This window comes from Pteronotus mesoamericanus, unplaced genomic scaffold (assembly GCF_021234165.1).
Source record: "Pteronotus mesoamericanus isolate MK-2021 breed Mesoamerican mustached bat unplaced genomic scaffold, CSHL_Meso_final contig_40, whole genome shotgun sequence".
NCBI lineage: Eukaryota > Metazoa > Chordata > Mammalia > Chiroptera > Mormoopidae > Pteronotus > Pteronotus mesoamericanus.
The window spans coordinates 9,968,426-9,994,000 of record NW_026555150.1 but is presented as its reverse complement, the minus strand read 5'-3'; the positions used below and the strand labels follow the sequence as shown (position 1 = coordinate 9,994,000).

The 25,575-nt window shown below is 34.9% G+C and overlaps 1 protein-coding gene across 1 annotated transcript in view; it reads left to right on the top strand.

The window, feature by feature from the left end:
* Positions 1-25,575, top strand: part of ZNF280C (zinc finger protein 280C) — a 73,946-nt gene that overhangs the window by 8,666 nt on the left and 39,705 nt on the right. The window contains exons 2-8 of the mRNA XM_054577014.1: positions 7,870-7,915; positions 8,034-8,080; positions 12,692-12,838; positions 17,575-17,640; positions 17,741-17,874; positions 22,267-22,381; positions 25,325-25,492. Coding sequence (XP_054432989.1) covers positions 8,050-8,080; positions 12,692-12,838; positions 17,575-17,640; positions 17,741-17,874; positions 22,267-22,381; positions 25,325-25,492 — 661 coding nt within the window. The 5' untranslated portion in view covers positions 7,870-7,915; positions 8,034-8,049. The remainder of the gene's footprint in view (positions 1-7,869; positions 7,916-8,033; positions 8,081-12,691; positions 12,839-17,574; positions 17,641-17,740; positions 17,875-22,266; positions 22,382-25,324; positions 25,493-25,575) is intronic.

The window sequence follows — 25,575 nt, the reverse complement described above, 5'->3', positions numbered from 1 at the left end:
GATAGAGGGAGAGGGAATAGTAAGAGTGAGGAATGAAAACCAGGCTAAGACAGGGAAAAATTAAAATTTGAGATTTGAAATACAAAAACAGTGACGAACTAGAGATAAAATTGAAAAAGCACCAACAACAACCCTATTCACAAACAATGAGCAGACATGCTCAAGATGAAGAGAGAATGGGTGTATTTTAATTGTGGGAAAAAGAATGTGAGATGACGATTGACATGAAGATTGGTTTTGAGAGGCTGGGTAGGGGGGAGAAACAGAGTGCAGAATGGAAATAGGTTGTAGCAAGAGAGAAACAAATTTAAAATGGAAATAATAAGAGGAAAGAAAAAAGTAAAATGGGGTAAGAGAAGGGAGGAGCAAAATATATGAATTGAAATAAACTATAATATAAAATCTAGTGACTTAATACGCACAAACTTGAAGGACCAGAAATGAATGTTAAAAAGCTATGCAGTAAAGAAAATGCTGCAAATCATGGAGAGGATCACAGTATATTTCATCTCGGTAGTATCTAGTATTTACCACTGGTTTTTTCTTTCTGGATCTGCCTCTGGTGATGTCAAATGGTCACCCTATCTGACTTTAGGCAGCCTGTTTAAGACTACCAGGGATCTACTGTCTGTGGCTGACTCCTTCAGTTGTTAAACCTAGTTACTCTGCATTCAGCTTTGAGGCTTAAGCACCATAGGTTGGACAGAGTCCCTCCTAAGGGCGGGCCTGTTGCTTCCTCTCAGGCTGATGCCACTGGGAGCCAGCAAGGTGGTCTGCCCGAGCAAGATGGCTGCTGCAGTATGGGGGATGACTCAGCACCGGGATCCCTGCAGCTACTCTCTCAGTTCTCTCCGAAAGCCTCCATCCCCAGTGTCTCCTCAAACATCTCTAGTCCACTCTGCCTTCCCCTTTGCTGGAGCCCTGGTTAAGTGGCTTGCAAATGAAAATTTATACATTGACTCATTAAATGGCTCTTTGCATCTCCCACTGTCCATCTGTGGCAGAGAGAAACCCTGCTGCTTTTTGCAGCTGGGTGTTTTACTTTGTGTACTTTTTCATGCTCTGTGTTCTTTCTGGGCTGTAGTGTTCTACGCTAGGGAGCCCAGCTTAGGGTTTACACCTCACGCTTCTCAGGGGTATCCAACTGGCCGCTTAAATATCCCTCCAGCACTTCAGGTACCACATGTGGGCCCCCATCCAGCCCTCTTTCGTCTCCACTGCACTCCCTAGCAGTCACATTGTGCTGAAGCTGTTTCATCTGTTTGTCCGTGGTTATGAGACTTCTCTCTCACTATTGTTCAGTTGTTTGTTCCAGATGATTTCTCCACAATTTAGTTGAATTTCCAGATTTGTCTTGGGAGGAGGTTAGTGTAACTTCCACTCACTACTCTACCATCATCTCTGATGTAAGTTTTAATTTCTAATGTGGTAAGTTTCAATAGATATAATCCACATAAACGAAAAGCTCATTGAGGTCCTGATTACGCTTTAAGAAGGCAAAGAGTTTCTGAGACCAAAAAGTTTCAGAACTGCTGATGTGGTGTACTTCCTTTATGACAATATTTTAACAGTTATTTACATGAACTAGAATTTTGTTATCTTCTCAGTAGGTATTACTGTTTTTATTTTACAGATAGAAAAACTAAGCTCAAAGAGGTTGATTAAACATCCTGTAGGTTTGGCAACCAGAAAATGGTGGAGTTCAAATCCCCGCTCAATTATTCAGCCTTGTACTATAGTATTTTTTAAAGATTTTATTTATTTACTTTTAGAGAGGGGAAGGGAGGAATAAAGAGAGGGAGAGAAGCATCAGTTTGTGAGAGATACATCAATCAGTTGCCCCACACACGCCCCCAACTGGGGGCCTGGCACGTAACCCAGGCGTGTGCCTTGGCTGGGAATCAAATGGATGACCCTTTGGTTTACAGGCCGGCACTCAATCCACTGAGCTACACCAGCTAGGGCTGTACTGTAGTTTCTTAGTTGACATTTTCCCTAGTGGATAAAGTTTACCCATATAAGATGTGAATTAATTAATAATACATCCTGAGCTTACTGTAGGAGTTTGTCATTATAGTATCTCGTGTGAAACTTCTTTAAAATAGTATGTAGTTTGGCTTTGAAAGGCCATTTATGCATTAGTCTTTTCTCCTGGTTATCTTTTGCATGTGAATTATAATGAAAGCATATTCTTATAAATAAAATCTTTAGCCTGAATGTGATATAAAAATTACTTTGCAGAAAATAAAGTTTACTATAGTGCCCAATCCCAAAAACTAACATAAAATTATTTTAAAATGTACATAATATTTGCAAAGTATTAGGCCGATGATTTTTACATCTTAGTGTCAAATAGTTATTTTCTTCTAATAGATAAAGTCAACAGAGACAAAATTTGAAAACCTAAATAAAATTAGGTGGAAAATAATAAAGTTATTAAAGAAATATTTTTTCAAAGTGTTCCTGAACTTCATGTGTTCAGGCTTTCAAGAAAACATATAATTCCCATAATATAAAAATTTCTTGGACAAAGAAAAGATGGTGAGCCTATGTTTTCCTTCTCAATTATATGTGATTTGTTCCCAAAGCCTGGTTTGAGAGTTTGAATTATTTAGGTGCCAGTGAAATTGTCTATGGAACCAAGGTATAATCCAGTGTTTCCTGTATTTCAGTACTGTACCAATTAATTCCTGTTGTAATGGTGTGGGCATTGGCTGTGGGGGTGGCAGGGTGGTCTGGGTGGAGATGAGCAAAGGGCGTAAATTGGGACAACTGTAATGAAATAATAATAATAAATAAAAATAAATAGAAACAAATAAGCAAAAATAAAAACAAAAGAGAAAAACATTTTCACAAGACTCCCTCCTACTTAAAATCTAGAATATTCTTAGAGTACCTACAGTCATAAAACACTTTTTAGAGGTGCTTCCCATGCAAAGGGAATTTGTGCTGAAAAATGAAGGGGTTGAAGCCAAACAGCCAAATTCTGCCATCAGAAGGTGTGTCAGAGTCCAGCTGGTCAAGAATGGCAAAAAAACAACAACAAAAAAAAGCAACAACAAACAAATCACAGCCTTTGTACCCAAATGATGATTGTTTAAATTTTATTGAGGAAAATGATGAAGTCTGGTTGCAGAGGTCATGTTGTTTAGTGGCATTCCTGTAAGTCTGCTTTAAGGTTGTCAAAGTACCACTGTCTCTTTTTTGGCCTTATACAAAGGCAAGAAGGAAAGACCAACAGCTTAAGTTTTGATGGTGAAAACATAGTAGTAATACATTTTCATATGCCAAAAAACAAAATAATTAAACCTACAAAATCAGAGCTATTTGAATCAATTTTAATACATGGAGTGGATAATATATTCTCATGAAACAAAGTCACTGCATTTTTTACTGAGTTTTTCATACCTATATTTCATACCTTCCTAAACAATAGCAAGATTTTTCTATTCAAACTTTTTCAATACTTTCATTTCTATAGCTAACCATATTGCCATTTGTCCTTCATTTAGTGCAAATGCATTATTTAGATATTCTCTCCTTCTGATCTTTTATTAATAGACAGCAGTAAACGTTATAGTACTTGATGACAATGCAGTAGTAAATACAGACAAAGCATGAGTGCTGACTGATAGGATCCTGCAATTCCACTTCTGGGTATGTATCTGAAGTAAACAAAAACACTAACTTGTAAAGATATCTACACCCTCATGTTTATCACAGCATTATTTATAATAGCCATTACATGGAAACAACCTAAGCACCATGGACAGATGAATGAACGGAGAAGATGTAATGTGATACACACAATGGAACAACATTCAGCCATTAAAGAAAAAGGAATCCTGTTATTTGCAACAACATGGATGGGCCTTGAGGGCATTATGCTAAGTGAAATGAGTCAGACACAGAAAGGCAAATACTGTTTGATTTCACTTATATGTGGAATCTTAAACAAGCAAACAAACTAATAGACATATAAAACAGATTGGTGATTACCAGAAGTGGGGGTTGGGGGTGGCAAATTGGGTGAAGTTGATCAAAAGATACAAATTTCCAGTTAAAAATAAGTCCTGGGGATGCGATACACACCATGGTGACTATAACTAAGATTATTGAATGTTTGAAAGTTGCTAAGAGAGTAGATCTTAAAGTTCTCATCACAAGAAAAAAATTTGTAACTATGTGTGATGATGGGTGTTAACGAGACTTATTGTAATTATTTTGCAATATACATATACTGAATTATGTTGTACACCTGAAACTAATAAAATGTTATATGTCAGTTATAGCTCAGCTTTAAAAGCCATGAGTATTGAAATTATGACAGCTTAATTATAAGGTGATCATCCAGGTTATCCCCAGAGTATGCTAATGTTAATTTTTTAGATAGACATCTAAACAATCTATTCTTTTAGAGCCCTCTTGCACCCTCTGGAATATATCTATTTTCCCTAGAGATCTGTTAATTTGAAAAATATTGGCACAGTACATTGGTAAGTGTATTATTTCTCTTCAATACAAGTACCAGGAACCTAGCTCAAAGTAGATGAAATCAGAAGTGAACAATTATTCCCTCTTAATTGAAAAGTCTTAGTAGTTAATTTGCTTCAAGCATGCTAGCTACAGGTATTTAAATGGTATCATCAGACCTTGAATGTCTCCCTTACCTACCTTCTTTTTTCTCTACCCCAGAATCAACGGCTTTGCTCATCTCTTCATTGGCTTCTTTCTTGGGCGGCCTTTCTCCACATAGTGACTCCACAACGCCCAGCCTTATATACTACCAGCTTATTTTAACAGCTTTATTGAGATCTTTCATATAACATACTCATTTGCACTCATTTGAAGTGCACAGTTCATTGGTTTTAGTATATTTACATCATTGTGCAAAAATTACCACAGTCAATTTTAGAATATTTTCATCACACCAAAAAGAAATCTCATGCCCATTCGTAGTCACTCCCCATTTCCCCCAAACCCTCCCAGCCCTAAGCAACCTCTGCTTTTATGAATTGGCTATTTCTAGGCATTTCATGAAATAATATAATATGTCGTCTTTTTGACTGCCTTTTACTTAGTATAATGTTCTCAAGATCCATCCATATCATAGTATGTATCAGTACTTCGTTCCTTTTTAAGACAGTATTTTTCATTGTATAGATATTTCACACTTGGTTATCCATTCATCAATCAGGCATTTGTATTGTTTCCACTTTTTGGCTATTATCAGTAATGCTGCTGTGAACATTTGTGTACAAGTTTTTGTGTGGACATATGTTTTCAATTCTCTCTCGCCAAGAGTGGAATTGCTGAGTCATATGGTAACTTTATGTTTAACTTTGTGAGGAACTGCCAAAGTGTTTTCCATAGTATCTGCACAATTTCATATGCCCAGCAGCAGTGTAAAAGAGGTCCATTTTCTCCATATCCTTGCCGCCAGCACTTGTTATCATCTTTTTTTATTATAACCATCCTAGTGGATGTGAAATGACATCCATTAATTTTTAATACATTTTCTTGTGGTAAAATACACATAAAGTACAATTAACCATTTGAACTATTTTAATACATTAATGTTTTTAAAATTTGTGTGCAGTGAACTCTTAAGAGTGTTGAATTTTAAAAATATAAACCTAAAAACAAAAGCTATCTAAATAACAGTTACAATTATTTATATAGGCAGTCTCCAAAAACTGAATGAGTGTGTTCCAAGAGGTGTTTGTCAGTTACTTGAGATTCATTTTTCTCTCATAGGAACAGCATATTAAACACGAGTATAGTATCTCTGAGTCAGCAGCTGGAATGGAGAGTTCTTTACTCCTCAGCCTATTTGATGCTAGCTCTGAGTTGTGTAACCTAGAGACCCTTTGGAGTTGCTAGTATAGAAGTACCAAGTTTCTCACTGCACATTTTGCTGAGGATTTCTGACTTTTTAGAATGTTTGCAAATGTATCAATTGAGGCACCTTGGTGGCTGCTATGGGCCCCAAAAGCCACAGCTCTAGTCATAGGCAGTAGAAAGGACATGTTTATGTGTACTGTTTTTACATTCAGCGCTAATTTTAAGGTATTTATGGCAATAGATATTGTACATGATCATTTAATAAAAATGTTCTTTATGAATCTCATGGGCTGTGTAGCTCTGACTTAAAAAATATTCTGCCCTGGCTGGGTAGCTCAGTCAGTTGGAACATCATCCTGTATACCAAAAGGTTCCAGGTTCAATTCCCAGTCAGAGCACATACCTAAGTTTCAGGTTCAGTCTCTGGTTAAGGTTCATACAGAGGAGGCAACTGTCCCTTCCTCTCCCTCTCTCTCTGTCTCCCCCTCCCTCTTTCTCTCTCTTACCCCTTCCTCTCTCTTTAAAAGCAATAAAGACATGACTTCAGGTGAGGATTAAAAAATAAAATTCTGTATTCTTGGCATCAGTAGTAGCCAAATATCTTAATGCTGATAAAGAATCGTCATGTATTATCTACTTGACATATGCATTACCTCAGTTTTAGTTGCAGGACAAGTGATAACTATTCAAATAATTGAGTTCAAGAGATTAAATAGTCAAACCTCAGAACTATGGAAATTTCCTTATGTACTGAATTCACTAGAGATTCTTGTAATAGTAATTCAAACATTTATAGCAGTAACTTCTGGAGTTAAAATAGTTTTTAAAGATTTTATTCATTTACTTTTAGAGAAAGGGGAAGGGAAGGAGAAAGAGAGGAAGAGAAACAACAATGTGTGAGAGGTACATTGATCGGTTGCTTCTCTCACGCCCCCAAATGGTGACGTGGCCGGCAATGCAGGCATGTGCCCTGACTGGAATTTGAATAGGCGACCTTTCGGTTCACAGGCCAGTGCTCAGTGCACTGAGTCACACCAGCCAGGGCATTATGTCTAACATTTTTTACTTTTTTGTTTTGTAACAAATAGTTTTTAAGTAAATATAGTATGTACATGAGAATTCAGAACACAAATTCTTGTTTTAAAGAAGCAAACTGTTTTGATAATGTTTAATGTACCACCTTTTTTAAAAGCCCAAAGAGTCATAGACACATAAGACTGTAAACTTCTGAAAGCACAGCTATGATTTATTCTTCTTAGTTTTCACATTACCTTGGGTATGGAAGGCAATGAGTAATTTCAAAAAAAATTAATCTTCATCCAAGGACTTATTTTCACTGCTTTTACAAAAAGGCGGGGTGGGGGGGCGGCGTGTGGAGAGAACATCGATCAGCCACCCTCTCATACATGCCCCAACTGGGGATTGAACCCAGAACCAGGGTATGTGCCCTGATAGGGAATCGATCCTGTGATTTTCATTTTACGGGACGATGCTCCAACCAGCTGAGCCACACTGGCCAGGGCGAGTGATTGTTTTTTAATCAATTAATCTATGATGAAATTTACCCGACTACCTTTCTGTTCCTTTTAGTTAACATAAGAAACAAAAAATATATAAACTAAAATTTTCTTTGAGCATGTTTTCTTATAATAATAATTACCTTTATTTTTGATGTGAAAAATAAGTAGCAGTTAAAGATTATTGTTACTTAGCATTTCAAAATTCAGATTTAATAAAACATATTAAAGGGAGATTACTCATTTTTACAAAAGGATGCCTTTCAAAGATTATTTGTAATTTAATAACTCATTAGATTTCTTCAAGTAATAAATGCTTTGTACATTCAACATTTGATTAAGTTTGTGTTCATTCAGGAATGAACTAATTACAGAAAGTAAGTAGCATGTGTATATCAAAAACATCAAACTCACAATGTAAGCTTTTTGTAGGAGAAAAGGATTAAATGTATATGCATACTTAAATTTTAACAAATCCATTCTAACAGTAGGTATGTTTATTTTATAGGTCAGAAAACTAAGACCTAACTTGCTACCTTATCTGGAGTCTCATGGTGAGTTTGCTGGAGATCAAAATTAGACCCAAAGATTTCTGAATCCCAAGTTTCATGTTTCAATATTTGGTGTTAAAGTGACTCATAAAATTGATTGATGTCATATGTTGGTGCTTAGGTGACTCTGCAACTTGATGGATGACAATAAACCTTTTCAACCAAAAAGTAAGTATTGCTGCTGCAAGTGACGCTAGTATGTGTGACTTTTGTACATACAACCTCGCTTCATGAGAAAAGGTGAGAAAGTTAGAGGTGAGCACAAATAACAAGTAAAACAGAGACAGACTCATAGAAAACAGGTTGACAGCCATGGCGGGGTTAGGGGGTGGAGGGATCGAACAAAAAGGAGAAAGGACTCATGGGCATGGACAATAGTGTGGTGATTGCGGGGGTGAGGGGTAAGAAGGATAAATGGTAATGAAAAAAATACAATTAAAATGTCTATACTAAAATAAGTAAATAAAAACACTTATTAAACTAATACGTGCTCATACTAAAAAAGAACAATATATAATAAAAGAAGTTAGTAAACTAGAAATGAAGTGTTTCTTCATCTCTAGAGATAATGGTTTTTATACATAATCACAAAATTTTTTATGTGTAGACAAAAACTAAATTATTTCTAAATAAAATCATACTATATATGCTATTATGTGTCTTTAAATAATTTTTACCCAACAATCTACCTTGAAATATATTGACAGTGGCTGTACCTAGTTTAAAAAATGAGGAAGACTTATGAACAAAGGTATAAATCATTTTTTTATTATCAGTATATATGGATCTCCCTCATTTTTTAAAAGATAGCATTGCCAGACTTTGCCTAGTTTCTTAGCTTGTAAATTATCATGTTAAGTGCCTACTGCATACCCAGTAAACTACTCTGTGTAAGAGAAAATACAAAGAAAGAAAAAGATAAGTTCTTCACTCAAGAAGCTTACCTTGGAGTTGCACATATACAGTGCAAACACAATAGCATTTTGAGTTTATATATGGTAAATTTTGAATTACATGGAATAGACTGCCAATGTAGTAAGAGGCAGAAGAAAAAACAAGGTCTCATAGTTTATTGAGGAAGTTATAATTGAACCAAGAGTTTGAAAGAGGCAGGGGATTAACATTTTGTTGAATATCTCTGTGAAGTTAGGTACTTTACATGTCATTTTTTTAAATTTACCTTACCACTTCAATTAGGCTGATATTATATCAGTATTAGAAGTGAGGAAACAGATCCAAGCAATTTCTCCAGAGTCATATGATTGGAAGTGGTGCAATGATTACTTGAACTATTCAATTTAATGTCAGGTTCATGCTCTTTCTACTATACTTAAATAATGTAGACCGTCTAAGGTAAGAAGGAAGGATATTTTAGATGGAAGAAGGAATACAAATGAGGACTTCAAGGGACACAACGAAGATGGTGTGTTCAAGTAATCAGAATATGCAAATGCTAAACTGTGAATTTTTAATTGTACTTAGAACATTGTGTTTGTGTCTGTGTGTGTGTATAATATATATATGAAGATAGTTTAGAAAAGAAAGGGATCAGTTCATAGAATTGGCTACATTTGTAAGAGTGGAAAAGTGTTTTGTTGTATGGTAGGTGGACTACTAAACATTAAGCAACCTTATGCAAAGAAATTATTTTGGCATACCTGTTTAGAAGGGAAAAATGATATTAAAGATTTTTTTAAATAGCACACATTTAGTAAGGTGTTTTGTATGCAATCCCCAAATTATTTACCTAGGTCCTTTTAATTTTGAGTTAAAAGTAGAAGTGACATTATTTAATCTAGTAAAATTATCTTTAGAAATTACTGCATTTAAAAGATAAAGATATCATTGTCTGAAAGACAAGATGATATTTTCTAAGCCAGAACCCTGGATTTATTGTTTTGTTTTTATTTTTATTGTTTAGTTGTTCCCTATCCACGTCTCACTCCCTGTGTTTAGCACCATTTTTATCCATCCCTATTGCTATTATTTTAATTTTGATTGCTTCCTCAATATTTTTTTTAACCAGAACAATACATACATAGTTTTTAAAAGGCAAATACATAATCTGGACTTTATAACTACCATTTCTTGAACAGTGTGAAAGAGCAAGAGAGAGGATTGTGCACATGAGTATGCCTGTGTTTTGGGCCTGTGTACTCCCATGTCTTTTCAAATCATCCTCTATTATTAGTTTAGCTGTTTTTCTAATAATCATTACCATATATATAAAATTTTAAAACACACATATATGTAGTCTCTTGAATCATACGTTTTTGCCATTATATAATGGTTTTCCTATTAAGCAATATGAAGATTTTAGATTTCTTACATTTACCTCTCCCTCCAGGCATCACCCAATGTAGTTATATCTCAATTTTTTTATTATAGTTGATGTTTTTATTATGATAACCATAATAAATAATTGTTCCCTGATGAGCATAGTACTATGGTATTAATATGTTATGGATACATTTACTTTTTTTCTATTTTTAAAAATATATCCTGTAATTTAAATTTTTTATTCTTTTATTTGCTAAATTTAGCTGAGATCTATCGCCAAGTCATCTCACACCCTTCTAGCCTCTTAACTCAATTTTCTACATGGTAAAACTTGTAAGGTAATTTAACAATTGTGTGTGTGTGCGTGCGCGTGTGCGTGCGTGTGTGTGTGTGTGTGTGTGTGTGTGTGTGTGTGTGTGTGTGTTCTCCAGCTGTACATTGCCTGGTTACTCTCTAGACCTGTTGAACAGCTATTGCCTGGGACTTTCCTTCATCTTTGTATTATTTTCAATGTCATGTTTTCTGCATCCTGGTCTTCCTCCTTAAGTGTCGTATTTTGGTGGATTCCTTCTAAAAAAGAAAGGGTGAATGGAAGGTAAATTTTGTCTGATATTTTTGGTCTTCATTCTTGATGAAAGAATTTGTACCTTACAGCTAACAAAAATCTTGACTGGGTATAGAATTTTAAATTGAAATTTATTTTTTACTAAGACTTTTGAAAGCAGTATTCTAACTTCCTTCTCTCTCTCTCCACTCACTCTCAGATGTAACAATATTCCCTTATCTCCAGTATTCTGAAATTTCACAATATGTCTCTCTACTGTAGATTTTTTTTTCCTTTTTTCTTTTCTTAAGTAATTGTGCTAGGTGGTGGTGAGCGCTTTCTATCTGGAGATTTATATCCTTTACAACTGGGATATTTTTCTTGTATTTTTTTTCCTTTGATTACATCCCCTTTTTCTTTGTTCTTTTTCTGGAACTTTTATTAGGTGAGTTGTAACTTTGAAATTGATTTTCTAACTATATATAATATTGGGCAAAAATAGGTTTACAATTGTGAGTATACAAAACAGAGTTTATTCTTTTTTTTTTTATCCTCACCCGAGGATTTTAAAGAGAGAGGAAGAAAAAGAAAGAGAGACATCGATGTGAAAAAGAAACATCAATCGGCTGCCTCCTGTATGTGCCCCAATTAGGGATCAAACCTGAAACCTAGGTATGTGCCCTGACCGGGAATCAAACCCTTGACCTTTTGGTGTACAGGATAACGCTCCAACCAGATGAGCCACCCAGCCAGGGCCAGTGTTTATTCTTGTATTATTATTGATTAATTATTGTATTATTTTCCATATAAACAACTGTAAACCTACTTTTGTTCACTCCTGTATATATATTTTAATTCTACTTTTGGGACATTTACTCAACTTCAACATTTGATATTTTACTGAACTTTGGCTATATTATTATCTTTGTTTTCTGAATCTTACTTTTTTATAACATTATTGTCTTATCTCTCTAAAGTGCTAATTATATTTTCTCTAATATTTTCTCCTGCCCTCTATATTAAATCTGTTTTCTTTAAGGTCTTTCTGTTTTATTGATTTTGTATTTCACATTGGAGGTTTTAGTCATATTTCTGATTCTCATTAGTTGTACATCCATATTTAAGAATATGGCACCAGGCTCTGGAGGGGGTGGAGTTGAGGGGGTGGAAGGATCAAACAAGAAGGAAAAAGGTCTCGTGGACATGGACAACAGTGTGGTAATTGCAGGGGGTATGGGGTGAGTGGAGATAGAAGAGAATGTAGGGGGAGATAAATAATAATGGGAAAATATAATAAAATTAAAATAATTTTTAAAGTTTTTTAAAAGATGAGATACCAAAATGATCACAAGGAGCTCTGTATACTTGATCAGCACTTGTAGCTTGGTGGTGGTCACAGTATGTTCCTTGCTTAGTTTCTTCATGTGAGAAATGTCTTGATCTGTCCTGAGATGGAATAAGCTTCACTTAATATTCCCTATTTTCACTCCAGCACCTCATTCCTTCTTTGTTCTGTGCCTGGTACATCTCAACCTGGTTCACTTTTTCTATTATATCTCCCACCTGTTGCCTCGTATTCTTAGTTTATCTCCCTTTTGTTCATGCAGAAGTCTGTGAGGTTTCTTTTTCAGATAACGGGTACAGTCCTTTTCATAGATATAATTATATTCTAGTCATAAAACTAAAACTCAGTTTCATTGGACTTGATTGTTCCAAAAAGTTACTGGCCACGGCAAATAACTGTTGTTACCCATTATGTAGCTATCCAGCTTAACTTTACTAGTTTAGATATTAGAGATTGAATTTGGAGTTTCTTAATTTTTGCTGCCATTTGCTGACAAATAACAATTCAGTAGCTGCTATTAGCATTATCAAAGTGCATGTTAAATATCATACTATGTATTGCAAAAAAAGTATTTAAAACTAAGATTTGCTTTTATTCTTTTGAAAATTAGATAATTCAAAAATGGCAGAACTCTTTATGGAATGTGAAGAAGAAGAACTGGAACCATGGCAGAAGAAAGTAGAAGAAAATCAGGATGAGGATGATGATGAGCTGATCTTTGTCGGAGAGATATCAAGTTCAAAACCAGCCATTTCAAGTAAGCGTTTACCTTCTTTTTTTCTATTTTATTCTTTATTGTTTATTCTATTACAGTTCTCCCAGTTTTTACCCTTTTGCCCCCTTCCACCCAGCCCACCCCTCTCGCCCACGGTCAATCCCCTTCAAGTAATCATTTACTTTCAATGAAATTTCATAAGATGTTTCTAATGGAAGAAACCTGCATGCTCTCTCATATGTCCTATTACTCATGAGAAGGAACATAGAGGTCAGTAAGAATTTGTGAGAATCAGAGGGAAAATGTGGTTGGGACTTGTACATAACAACATTGTAGGCCTTCCGAGATTGGAAATCATCATTTTTAATGGAACCAAGTAGCCTATTTATACCTGTTTATTTGTTAATTTTTATTTTTCTCCCAAAAGACCAAATGCACCTAGACAAGGAAGTGTTTGGAATATTTTGCTTAAAATATTGGAATACTAAGTAAGTTTGTGTTAGTCTCTGAGGGGGTTCTCAAATCACAGTGTCATTTTGATTCAAGTCTACAAAATAAACAGGCACTGCATGATTATACAATCTCTTGTCTGTGTACCAACACGGGCTGTAGCTTCTGCTCACAGCCACCTTCTAGTAACTCCTGATTATATTCATGAGGTAGGGGGGCCTGGTCTTCAGTCCGTGTACTTCAATGACGCAGGCAGTCAGCACATTTAATCATCATGTCTTTGTAGCAGAACATGACCAGTATCTGTGGATTATTAGATTTCAATTACAGTAAGTAAACTTAACATTGTAATAATGTTAAAGTGAAAATTTTGATGATACTATCTTAGATGTCCAATAAAAATGTGTAAAGTACAGAGGAAGAACATACTGAATGTCCGGGGAGAAAGAGGAAACAGATTTTATCCCATTATAGTTACTTTTTTAAGCCAGAATTTATTAAAGAATGTAGCCAGCACACCGCTGTTTTCTTACTTACCATGGCAGTGCATAATAGCATGTTTGAGAGACAAGTTTTTAATTTTATGAAAGCCTAGTTCTTGATTCTCTTGACTCTAAACTAGGAATAGCACTTCTCTTCAGTTCCATCAGAGGTAGAATAATTTATGTTAATTTATTTCTCAAAATTGTTTCTTATGGAGAATTTGAGAGGTGCTAAGTGGAGAGCCACTTCAATTGTAAAATGAACTAGGCATGTTGGCATGTTTGTTGTTGATAGTGGAACAGAATATTATATTCTCTTAATTATTGTTTTGAGTTACTGTGATTATTTTTGTACTAATACATTACCATATTTCAAAATTATTACTCAAATTATCTTACTAAAAACATGACAGTTCAAATTAGATTTATATCAATTATAAATGACTGTTAACAGTACTTAACTAGAATAAAGTGCATTAATTTTATGTAATTGTATCAAAAATAAAGTTGACCCCAGTGAAATTTCTTTTCCAATTAAACTCAGCATTTAAATGATTTTATTGATGTTTTATGTGTGAGCCATAAAGTATTGTTAGCATATGGAACATGAGCTAAATATTTATTTAGAACCACCATTGGGGAGGGGTTAAAAACGTTTCTTTGCTGGACTGCTGTCATCAAAAAGTACTATAGGAATAACTCTAATAGCTCTTTAAATACCATGAATTTCTGAGTGCAAATAATATTGTTGTTTTTGCAGATTTTTCTCCTAGATGACTTCTGTAGTGCTTAGTCATAGAGTACTGCATTTACATTATCATAAAACAGCCCCGTGTGGCCCTTTACTTTATAAATTATTTTATGAACATCTGGTTCTTTTCTACTAGGAGGAAACAAAGGAAATTTATTGAGGATTTGTGGGATTCTTTTTATTTAATCTTTATAGTGTTTCTTCCATTACCATTTAGTCCTCTTACACTCCCCTCCCCCCAGTAATCACCACATTGTTGTCTGTGTCCATGGGCCCTTTTTCCTTTTTGCTCAATCCCTTCACCCCCTAACTCCCCCCCCAGTAGCTGTCGTCTGTTTTCCATCTATGAGTCTGTCTCTCTTTTGCTTGTTAATTCAGTTTATTCATTAGATTCCACATATGACTGAAACTATGTGGTATTTGTCTGTTTCTGATTGGCTTATTTCACTTAGCCTCATGTTCTCCCAGGTCCATCTATACTGTTGCACAGGGTAAAATTTTCTTTTTTACAGCCAAGTAGAATTCCATTGTGTAAATGTCCCATAGTTGTTTTATCCACTCATCTGTTGATGGACACTTGGACTGCTTCCATATCTTGGCGATTGTAAATAACACTGCAATGAGCATAAGGGTGCTTATGTCCTTTTGAATTAGTGTATTGGGTTCCTTTGGATATATTTCCAGAAGAGGAATCGCTATGTCAAAAGGCAGGTCCATTTTTAGTTTTTTGAGATATCTCCATACTGCTTTCCACAGTGACTGCACCAGTCTGTATTCTGTGGGTTTTTAAAATTTAATCAGTATTTATATATTTTTACATTCAATATTATTTTGTATTAATTTCGAGTGGACAGCATAGTGGTTAGTCATATGTTGAATACAAAGCATTCCCCCAGTATTTCCAGTACCCACCGGGCACCATACATAATTATTACAATATTTTTGACTATATTCCCTATGCTGTACTTTACATCCCCATGACTATTTTGTAACTACCAATCAATCCCTTCACCTGTTTCTCCCAGTCCCCCAAACACCCTCCAATCTGGCAATCACCAGTCTCCTCTCTATATCTAGGAGTATGTTTCAATCCACATAAAAGTGAAACCATATGGTATTTGTCTTTCTCTGACTGACTTATTTCACTGAGCATAATACCCTCTAAGTCCATCCATGCTGTCACAAGTTAGAAGATTTCATTCTTTTTTAAGGTCGAGTAACATTCTGTTCTATATATGTACCACCGCTTTTATCTGTTTGTCTGTTGATAAGCACTTCGGTTGCTTCCATATCTTGGCTATTGTAAATGATGTAGCAATAAATATAAGAGTGCACATATTTTTTGAATGAGTGTTTTGGGTGGGGCAACCCAGGTTGCTTAGTTGTGATGCTGTATGTGGAGGAGGGGTCCAAGAGGGAATAATGCCACCTGCTCGGCTCTCGACCAGCTTTCAGTCACCTCCCCTGCTACCCACAAGCAAATTGGGCCCTTCTGGTGCAGGTTCCTGGGTGGATGGGTTTGTGTACATTCTAGGACCCTGTGAGTCTCTCCAACCAACTCTCCTGTGAATCTGGGAGTTTTTCCCACTGCACACCCCCACAGGTTTTTTAAGCCAGGGGTTTTGAGGCTTTCTTTTCCTGCACCGGAACCTTAGGTTGCAAGGTCTGTCTTGCTCCCCAGCTGTCCCTCCCAGTTTATCCACACACAAATGTGGGACCGCCAGGTCTGCCAGCCACTGCCTCTCCCACCTGGTCCTCCACCCACTGCCTTGCCACTTGTCCTCTCCACCCCGGCTGCCCATCTCCACCCGCCCCCCCCCCCCCGCACTGGTCTGGATGAATGTACCTCCTCAGTTGTCAGACTTCCAAACAGTTCAATTTTCTGGCAGTTTTGGTTATTTGCTTTTAAATTTGTTTCCCTTCTTTTGATTGTGCACAGAGGCAAAGTGTTATCTACCTATGCCTCCATCTTGGCTGGAGGTCCCTGTTTGTTGACTTATTGATGATAGCCATTCTGACAGGTGTGAGGTGATATCTCATTGTGGTTTTAATTTGCATTTCTCTGACGATTAGTGACAGTGAGCATCTTTTCATATATCTATTGGCCATCTGTATATCTTCTTGTGAGAAGTATTTATTTAGGTCATTTGCCTGTTTTTTAATTGGATTGTTTTCCTGGTGTTGAGTCTTTATAAATTTTAGATATTAACCTCTTATCACATGCCTCATTGGCAAATATCTTTTCCCATTCGGTAAGCTGTCTTTTCATTTTCCTGATGGTTTGCTTTGCTGTGCAAAAACTGTTAAGTTTTGGGGATTTTCTTAATGCTGCGTACCTTTTACTGATTAGCAATTTTAGGCAAATCTTTACTCTTCCAAATTTTCATCTGATTCCTCAGTAATCTAGAAGTTATGGGTTCGTATAGGTACAAGAGTGAGCAGTCTTACACTGGTCCAGAGGTTCATGTCAGTATCAGGTTTACTTTTGGTGTAGTAGTGAATTTGAGATACTTTGGGTAAACTTTGGGTTCAATTTAGTCTGCAGTCTCTGACAGTGTTCCTTTCAGAATTTAAGAGTAATGGAACAGATAATCCAATCAGCTTACCCATAATGAATCTTCTAGGCCTTTAGAGGTATGAATGAAGCATGAGGATTAGGGAAGGGCTTGAGTCACAGGAACACAGGTCTACATACAACCTTGTTCTATTATCTTTTATATATTACACATTCAAATAAAGGTTTAAATATATTTTAGTTTTCAACTACAGTTTACTTTCAATATTATTTTGTATTGGTTTCAGGTGTACAGTATAATGTTTAGACAATCATACTTTACCAATACTGCCCCCCCCACCGATATTTCCAGCAACCACCTGGCACCATACATAGTTATTGCATATTATTCACTGTATTTTCTATGCTCTATTTTACATCCCTGTAACTATTTTGTAATTGCCCATCTGTACTCTCAATCCCTTCGCCTCTTTCACCCAGTCCCCACCCTCCCTCCCCTCTGGCAACCACAAGTCTGCTCTCTGTCTATGAGTGCATTTTAATTTTGTTTGTTCTTTTAAAATAAATGTAATTTTTATAGATATTTTGAACAGAGGTAACTCCAGCTCATCTTCAAAGGGAATAAAGAATGAACTACACAATCAAGGTATAGTATTATTGTACTATATTAACTTTAAACTGAAACATTTTGACAAAATTGATTGTATAGAAAAATATTTAATTTATTGTGTAATTTTAAAATGCAGGTGTTACTGATGCCTTCAAGCCTACAAGTCAACCTTACGAAGACCCAACATCAAATCCAGTGGCTGCCTTACCTAGATTTAATCCTGAATCTAAATCTTCACATAGCTCTGTTATTCAGAATGTGTCTAAATCTGTAAGTGTTTCTGAAACATCAGTTAGCTCAGGGACGCATTGAATATTATTATGCCCAGTTAGAATTGTGGTCTATCATAGCTAGTCACCATTTCTGTAGAAGCATAATCGCTATGAGAAAATATCACCATCTTTATAATATCTCAATATTCAAAGTAATAGCTATATGAACTAATTATCCAACCTGTTAATAAGTGAGGTAATTATATTTAGCTCAATTTTAATAGGTATAATATTGAAAATCATGTTAATCTAAATAGTATAGTCAGTAGTGAATACTGCACAATGGCAAAATTCTTAAGATAGTAAATTGAACCAGCTATTCTTAATTGTAAGATTGTTCTAAGGTCATTGTTGCTGTTTACTCTGAGAACATAGTTTTCAGAAGTTTAGTTCTTAAAATGTTTAACAGAAGTGATTGATGATGATATTTAATATTATTCATTAGTCTGTTAATAATAGAGCTTTGTTCTAAATGCTACATATAAGTTAATCTCATTTAATTTTACCACTTTTTTATGATGTAGGCACAATAATCATCCCCACTTTAATAGTCGAGGAAACTGAGGCTCAGAAAGACTACATAATTCACTCAAGGCCACGTAGCTGGTAAATGATGAATTTGCAGTTTCAATCCAGGTTAATCCAGAGTTTTTAAAATATGCACATGCACATATCTATCCACACATTTTGGTATGTACTTTTTAAAATAGAAGCATTGCCTTAGGGCTACAGTGTAGACCACAGACTGTTCGGGGTTCCCTGGGACTCATTAAGGGTTCAGTGAAGTTAAAACTGTTGTCATAGTAACACTAAGACATTTTCCTTTTTTAGTTGTCAACATTTGCACTGGTGATGCAAAAACAATGGAGGGTAAAACTTCTCACACTTTAATATGAGTCAAGGCAAAGGACCCAAACTATACTAGTAGGTTTTTGTATTGGTGACTGCTGAGCATCCACAGTAGAAAAATTTCATTTAAGAATATCCTTGAAGAACTAATAATTTTTACTAATTTTATTAACTTATCCTTTGAATATACTTCTTTTTTAAACATTATATGTAATGAAATGGGTGAGATGCATAAAGCATTTCTGTCTCTGCAGTATAGGGTTTTCTTAAGTACTTGTATGATTCAGTTGCAAGCTGAACTCATTGTCTTTTTTAATGGAATGCCATTTTTACTTGAAAGAATGACTGACAAAGCACCATATATTAATTATTTATTGCTGAATAACAATAATACTACAAACACAGAAGCTTAAAGCAATACATACTTATTACCTCATGGTTTCTGTGAGTATGGCCTAACTGGCTTCTCTGCTTCAGGGTCTCATGAGGCTGCAATCAAGATGTTTGCCAGAGTAGCAGTAATATTTAAGACTGCTTCCAAGCTCACTTGGTTGTTGGTGGTATCCAGTTCTTTGTGGGTTGTCAGATTCAGAGTGTCAGCATCTTGCAGATGTCAGCCACAAACTGCCCTCAGTTCCTTTCTCTGTAGGCTTTCCTAAAATGACTATTTGCTTCCTCAAAAACAGCAAGGAAAAGAGTCCTCAGCAAGATGGACTTTGTAACAATCATGTGCATGTCGTCACTTTTGCCATATTGTATAGGTTAGAAGCAACCACAGGTCCCACACATACTCAAGGGAAGATTACACAAGGGTGTAAATATCAGGAGGGAGTTGTGGGGGCTACTTTTAGAGTCTGTCTGGTACACAGTTTTTCAGTCCTCAAAAATGTACAAAGTGTGCCCATCACAGAAAAGCACTAATAGTATTCTTGTCAGCGATAAAATTAGAGCTTTGAAGCAAAAAAAAAAGAAGAATTTTGTTAAATTTGTATCTGTATTCTGAAACACTTAACCAGTAATAGTATGAGCCCTGGACTAGTAGTTCAAGAAACGTGGATTGAAAATAAGAGCAGACAGGAGTACTGATTCAGTCTTTGATCCTAACTGCAATATTGTCACAACCCCTCTGGGCCTCCCTTTCTAAAATCAGAACCTTTACCCAAACTACTGGCTCTCAAATGTGGAGCCTCTTAAGTATCCATGGACTGTTTTTAATATTAAAAGGAAAAAAAAACAAAACAACTTAGCCCTGGCTGGTGTGGCTCATTGGGTTGAGTGCTGGCCTGCAAACCAAAAGGTAACCCGTTTGGTCAGGGCACATGCCTGGGTTGCAAGCACATGCAAGAGGCAACCAATTGATGCTTCTCTCCCTCTCTGTCTCCCTCCCTTCTGCTCTCTCTAAAATAAATTAAAACAAGAGAAAAACTTAATAGGTATACCTGAAGATGGCAGGCTGCCAGAAATTACTTGATTTTAGCTAGAATCAGATTAATTTAGTGGTGTTTTCACACTGTCCTAAGCTCTTTGGCACTAGGAGAAAAAAAATATACATCATGATTTAAATGCAGATAAATGAAAATAATCCCTATACTGGACCCAGGGAGAAAGATTAACAAAGAGTAAAGGGGTGGCATCTTTCATGTTAGAAAAGTTAGAGGTCATTCAAACTCAGAATTTTTGTTTCTGTGAGCATAGTTGTTTAAAGTCCCCCAATCAGGTTCCCAGTCCTACTTTTAGAAAAAAGATTTTTTTAAAAAAAAAAAAAAAGATTTTTGTGAGTTGCTGTGGGGTAAGGTGAGGCCTGGGCAGGATCGATTTTTTTGAAAACTCTCCAGGTGACTTTAATGTGCAGCCAGGGTTGAGAAATACCCATATATATTCTCAAGTGAATTGAGAATCTTATGTAAAGGACTTCTCTCTGAAACTTTAAAACTTTTTCATTCTATCTCAACAACTCTTCTGAGCAAGCAGGAAGATAATTATTATTCTTTTAAAAGTCAATGTGATATAGCTTAAGGGCACAGGCTTTGTAATCAGGCCAACCTAGCTTCAAATTCCAGTTTTATCATCAATAACAAGCTGGGTTGTATTGGGAACCTTACTTAACCATACTTAAGTTTACCTATTTATAATATTAGGTCTTTATTAATACAGTTATGATAACTACTTGATAGAATAGGTGTACCATGAAAGAGGCACACACATTTTAAATAGACAATAATTGGAGGCTCTTATTTCTGTTGGAGAGGTGAACAGCTTGAACCTTAGAAGTGACTTGCCCAAGGTTTAATAGTTAAATAAATGGACCAGTATTATGAATCCCAGTCTATCATCTATTGTACCTTACCATTGTATTTGGTATCTTTCTGAACTATTTTATAAGATTCAAAAAATTCCCACGTGGAGAATTATTTTAGCAGGTTATTTGTTGAATAATATATCTGCTCCCTGAAATGGTGGTACTTAATTGACGAGGGTTATCACCTAGGAAAGGATTTAAAGTACCAACTTTATTTGGAGGAACTTCTGTTCAAGAACTATTTTGGACATTTGGAAAAAATATCTACCTTGCAGTAAGATTATGGTTGGTTACAATTAAGTCATAAAGTCACTATTGATTTTATATAATACACATTAAAGCTCAAATGCAGAAATCTGCCTGCTATATCTCAATTCTAGGAATGGAATGGCTTGGGTCACTTCAATATCTGTCTCTATAACTTCTTAACAAAGCCATGTCAACAGAAAACTTAGGAGCAAAGTAAGATCCTTAAAGCCTGATTGTCTCTCAACTTTTAAGCACAAAGCACTCAAGCAAGATTCTTATATTCCCATTATAAAGATAATATGTGTGGGAGGTAGAAAAGAAACAGAGGAGAATGCAGACTGTACTTTGATTTTGTTTCTGCAAATGGTTAGTGTGGTATGTAGAATATATCATCAATCAGGATTATATTTTATGTGCAGATCACTCTTCTTTTTTTCACTGAAATTTATATCAGAAACATTTTCGTTGTCATTGGGTATTTCTCAAAAATGATGTTGTATGGTTGTCTGTGATTTAATTTGTTTAACCATTTCTCCATTGTTGGACATACAGGTTTTCATTTTTTGCTATAACGAATAATTCTCCATTATATATTTTCATTTCCTTAGCATGAATTCTTGGAAGCAGAATATTTAAAACAATTGGATCAAAAGATATAAACTTTTTAAATCCCTTGTTATATACTGTCAAAATTCCTTGCAGAAAAGTTTTACCAAAATATAACCTCTACTTTGCCAATGATATCATTGCTTTAATTTTAACTTTTATTTCAAACTAACTTTATATTTCCAGATAAATTATTATAATAATCCAAAGAGTTCCCATATACTCCTTATCCAGTAGATGCTAATTTTGGTAGAGAGTAATAATTACCTTTGTGTTTTATTACTTATTAGTAATTGAATCGTTAAGGTTATCTTTATAGTTGTAGCACACAGTTAAAATCACCTTTATAAAAGTTTTTGAAACAAAACAATTACAACTTTTTTCCAGGATTTTACAAAGAATTCATCACAAGCTGAATCGGATGATTCCTCAGATTTACTTTTTGACCTGACCCAGGACACAGTACCACTGTCCCAAGACAGATCAACAATTTATATAGAAGGTTTGGTTAACCACTTTTTATAAATATAAAAAGATAATTGATGAATATGTATATGGAATAAATTTCTATTTTGAAGCCCATACCTTCATGTTAAGTTTTTCATATGTTATAAGATGGAATCTAATAGTTTATGAATGTCTTTCTTGGGTGATTTTATATAACATTGTATTTAATAATAGAATATTTTCTTTCTTTCTATTAAGTTGACTAACATGTATTCTTTGAGTTCATTCTCACTTGAAACTAGCCATAGGGTGAAAAAAATCTTAATTTCTATTAGGGAAGTCCCTTGATGCCCTAATACTATACAGATTGTTTTAAGTATTAATTTTTGGAAGGTCTTTAGTATGAGAAAAATGGCATGATTATAGTTGATTTCTTCACAGGCTAGTTAGTGTCTTTCTATCCAAGTAAATGATGTAGATATGATAGTTAAATATGATTATAGAGTGGTATTATAAAATGGCAGTACTAAAGAAACATTGATTTGCACATAGCAAATACTCAGTAAATATCCATTTAAGGAATAATGAAAATTTCCAATTGAAAATTGAAAGAGTTACCATTCTTTGTATACCATAGCAGAGTTCTTTGTTATTGTTAAGTTAGTATGCCTTGAAGGAATTTTGTCTAGTTGAAAATTCCCTATAATCAAAGCAATTACTATTTCTATATTAGCAAATTTGATATATTTCACTAAATGTAGCTAGGTTCATAAGAATTTTTTTTGCATATTTAACTTGCTTACTTAACAAATTAGTATGCATTTCCCAAACCAAAATAGTAAGAAATTTATGGTACTATGTGTACCAAAAATATTTTCCCTTTCTGATAATAATTTGGTTTGATGGTCACCTACCTAGGTATGCATACAGACTTAGTAAAATAGCCAAAATCCAAAATAAATGAGGAGAAAAAGTACTTGTCTGAAACCTGATTTTATAAAGTACATGGTCTTTACTATTTTTAAATCATCACCCAAGGACATTTTTTCATTGTTCTTAGAGAGAGAGGGAGAGATGAAGGGAGAGAGAGAAACATCGATATGAGAGAGTAGCACTAATTGGTTGTCTCATGTACACACCTGGACCAGGGATCGTATGCCCCTGGACCAGGGCCTGAACCCACAACCTAGGCCTGTGCCCTGAGCAGGAATCAAACCCTCAACCCTTCGGTAATAGGAGGATGCTCTAACCAACTGAGCCACACCTGCCAGGGCAGCACATTGTCTTTATTCATAGAAAAAGCCTGAATTCTTGAAGCTTCTAATGAGTAAAGACAGTGACTCCTACTCTCTCTCTCTAAGTTGTAGTACTACAAGGAGTGGCACGTTGCCCTAACAGTAAATAAGGTTATAGTTAATGAGGAAGATAAAGGTTTCAACCTCTATTCTAAACATTTTTGTGGCCTTTATCAAATCAACTAACCTCTTTACACCTAATTTTTTCATATTATTAAAATAGATACTTTTATTTTTTCTCACATAATGCATTCATTCTTCAGACCTGAGATCAGCCATTTGGAGATATAATTTTAATTCTTGCTCTACTTATCTCAGAGCTTTTTTGAGGCTCAAATGAGATAAGTGAGAAATACATTAAAGGCTTAAAAGACTTGACAGTAAACAGTTGTTTGCATGATAATTATGGATGCTAATATGTCCTATGTGTTCACAAGAATGATTAATAGACTTTTGTCTAGGATGATCATAGAAGGTTCTTGGAAAAGGTTGGACTTGAACTTGATTTTGGAGAATGAGAATAGGATTTTATTGGCATCATTGAGGATAGTGAAACAGCACAAGTCAAAAGCAAGAGATATAAATGCGTTAAAGAGTCAGAATTTAAAACTGTTGAGCTCAGAGTGATTTTATTTAACTTGGAGATTTACCCATACTATAAGAAATTATATATAAGTCTATTTTTACTTTACAGCCTGCTAGATATTCAGTTGCCTAGTCCAAAATACCAGCACTCATTGGTTGTTCAGGTAATCTGAGCATCTGAGAAGAATGTTAGTGTGATTACAGAAAAGTCAGTCCCGAGTGCCTGCAGTATCCTGTGTTTGAAGGTGGAAAAAATTATTTCTATGTTATCTCAAAAAACTAAACACAGATTTGATGTTGTATAATTTTTATCTCAAATTACAATTGTGTTATTTTCTAAAGGATTTCTGCTGGATCTGGTTATAGCCTAAATAGCCCCACTTATCTTGCAAATGCCCTGAATTGCATCATCTTTCACCCTTTAAGGAGATGTTTTTTCAAACTCAACTTTTAAGCAATGAAACCTCTATTTCAACTAAAATTTATTTAAAAGTCTAATTTTTTTTTAAAAAGGTGAAGGGGAGGTTCTCTGTCTGACATGCCCACTGTATTCCCTAAGACAGAACCATTAGACTCAGGGGGATAAACAGATCATTTAAACTACCAGTCAGGTTGTTAAGTGGAAGAACCAACTTGAGTTTTCCATAAGTATCTTGAAAGGTTTCTCTAAATTTTTAGAATACAAGTTGTTTTTGTTTACAAGCACAAATGCATTTGCACATCTAAAAATAAATTCATTTTTGGAACTAAATTTAGAATAGTAAAAATAGTTTAGAATGTGGTTTAATATTGGGGGTATTTTTTGGTCTGACTTTTTTCCTGGTAACTGTTTACATATTTCTTAAAGCATCTTTAGAATTTTTTGCTTACAAGTTTATTTCATGAGTTTAAATAGGTGTAATCCGTAATAGCTGTTTGTGCAATTTCTACCTATTGATCATATAAATTTTGATCATTCTTTATTGTCATTTGGATATGGTAATTCAGTTTTATTACCTTTAATTTAGCTCTGAAGTACATTTACTTAGTTTTAAATCTAAGGCCATTTTAGCAGCATTTGTAAGCAATGTTCTATACTATAACATTTACAAATATCTTTTTTACTTCTCAAATTGTAGCTCTGGATGAAACTTTCCCTATAATAAAACATTCTACTATTATAGCAAGCAGACTTAATCCAAAAAAGCCAAAGACCAGCGAAGATGTTTCTGAAATAGATTCTTATGCTTCATTGTCTTTAGACAGCTCTCCTTCAGTGACATCCTCCCCAGTTAAGACATCAATAGGTAAATATGAATATGGCATATTAAAATTTATATTTCTACATAAATTTTAAAAATTGTGATAAACTTTAAAACTATTATTACTG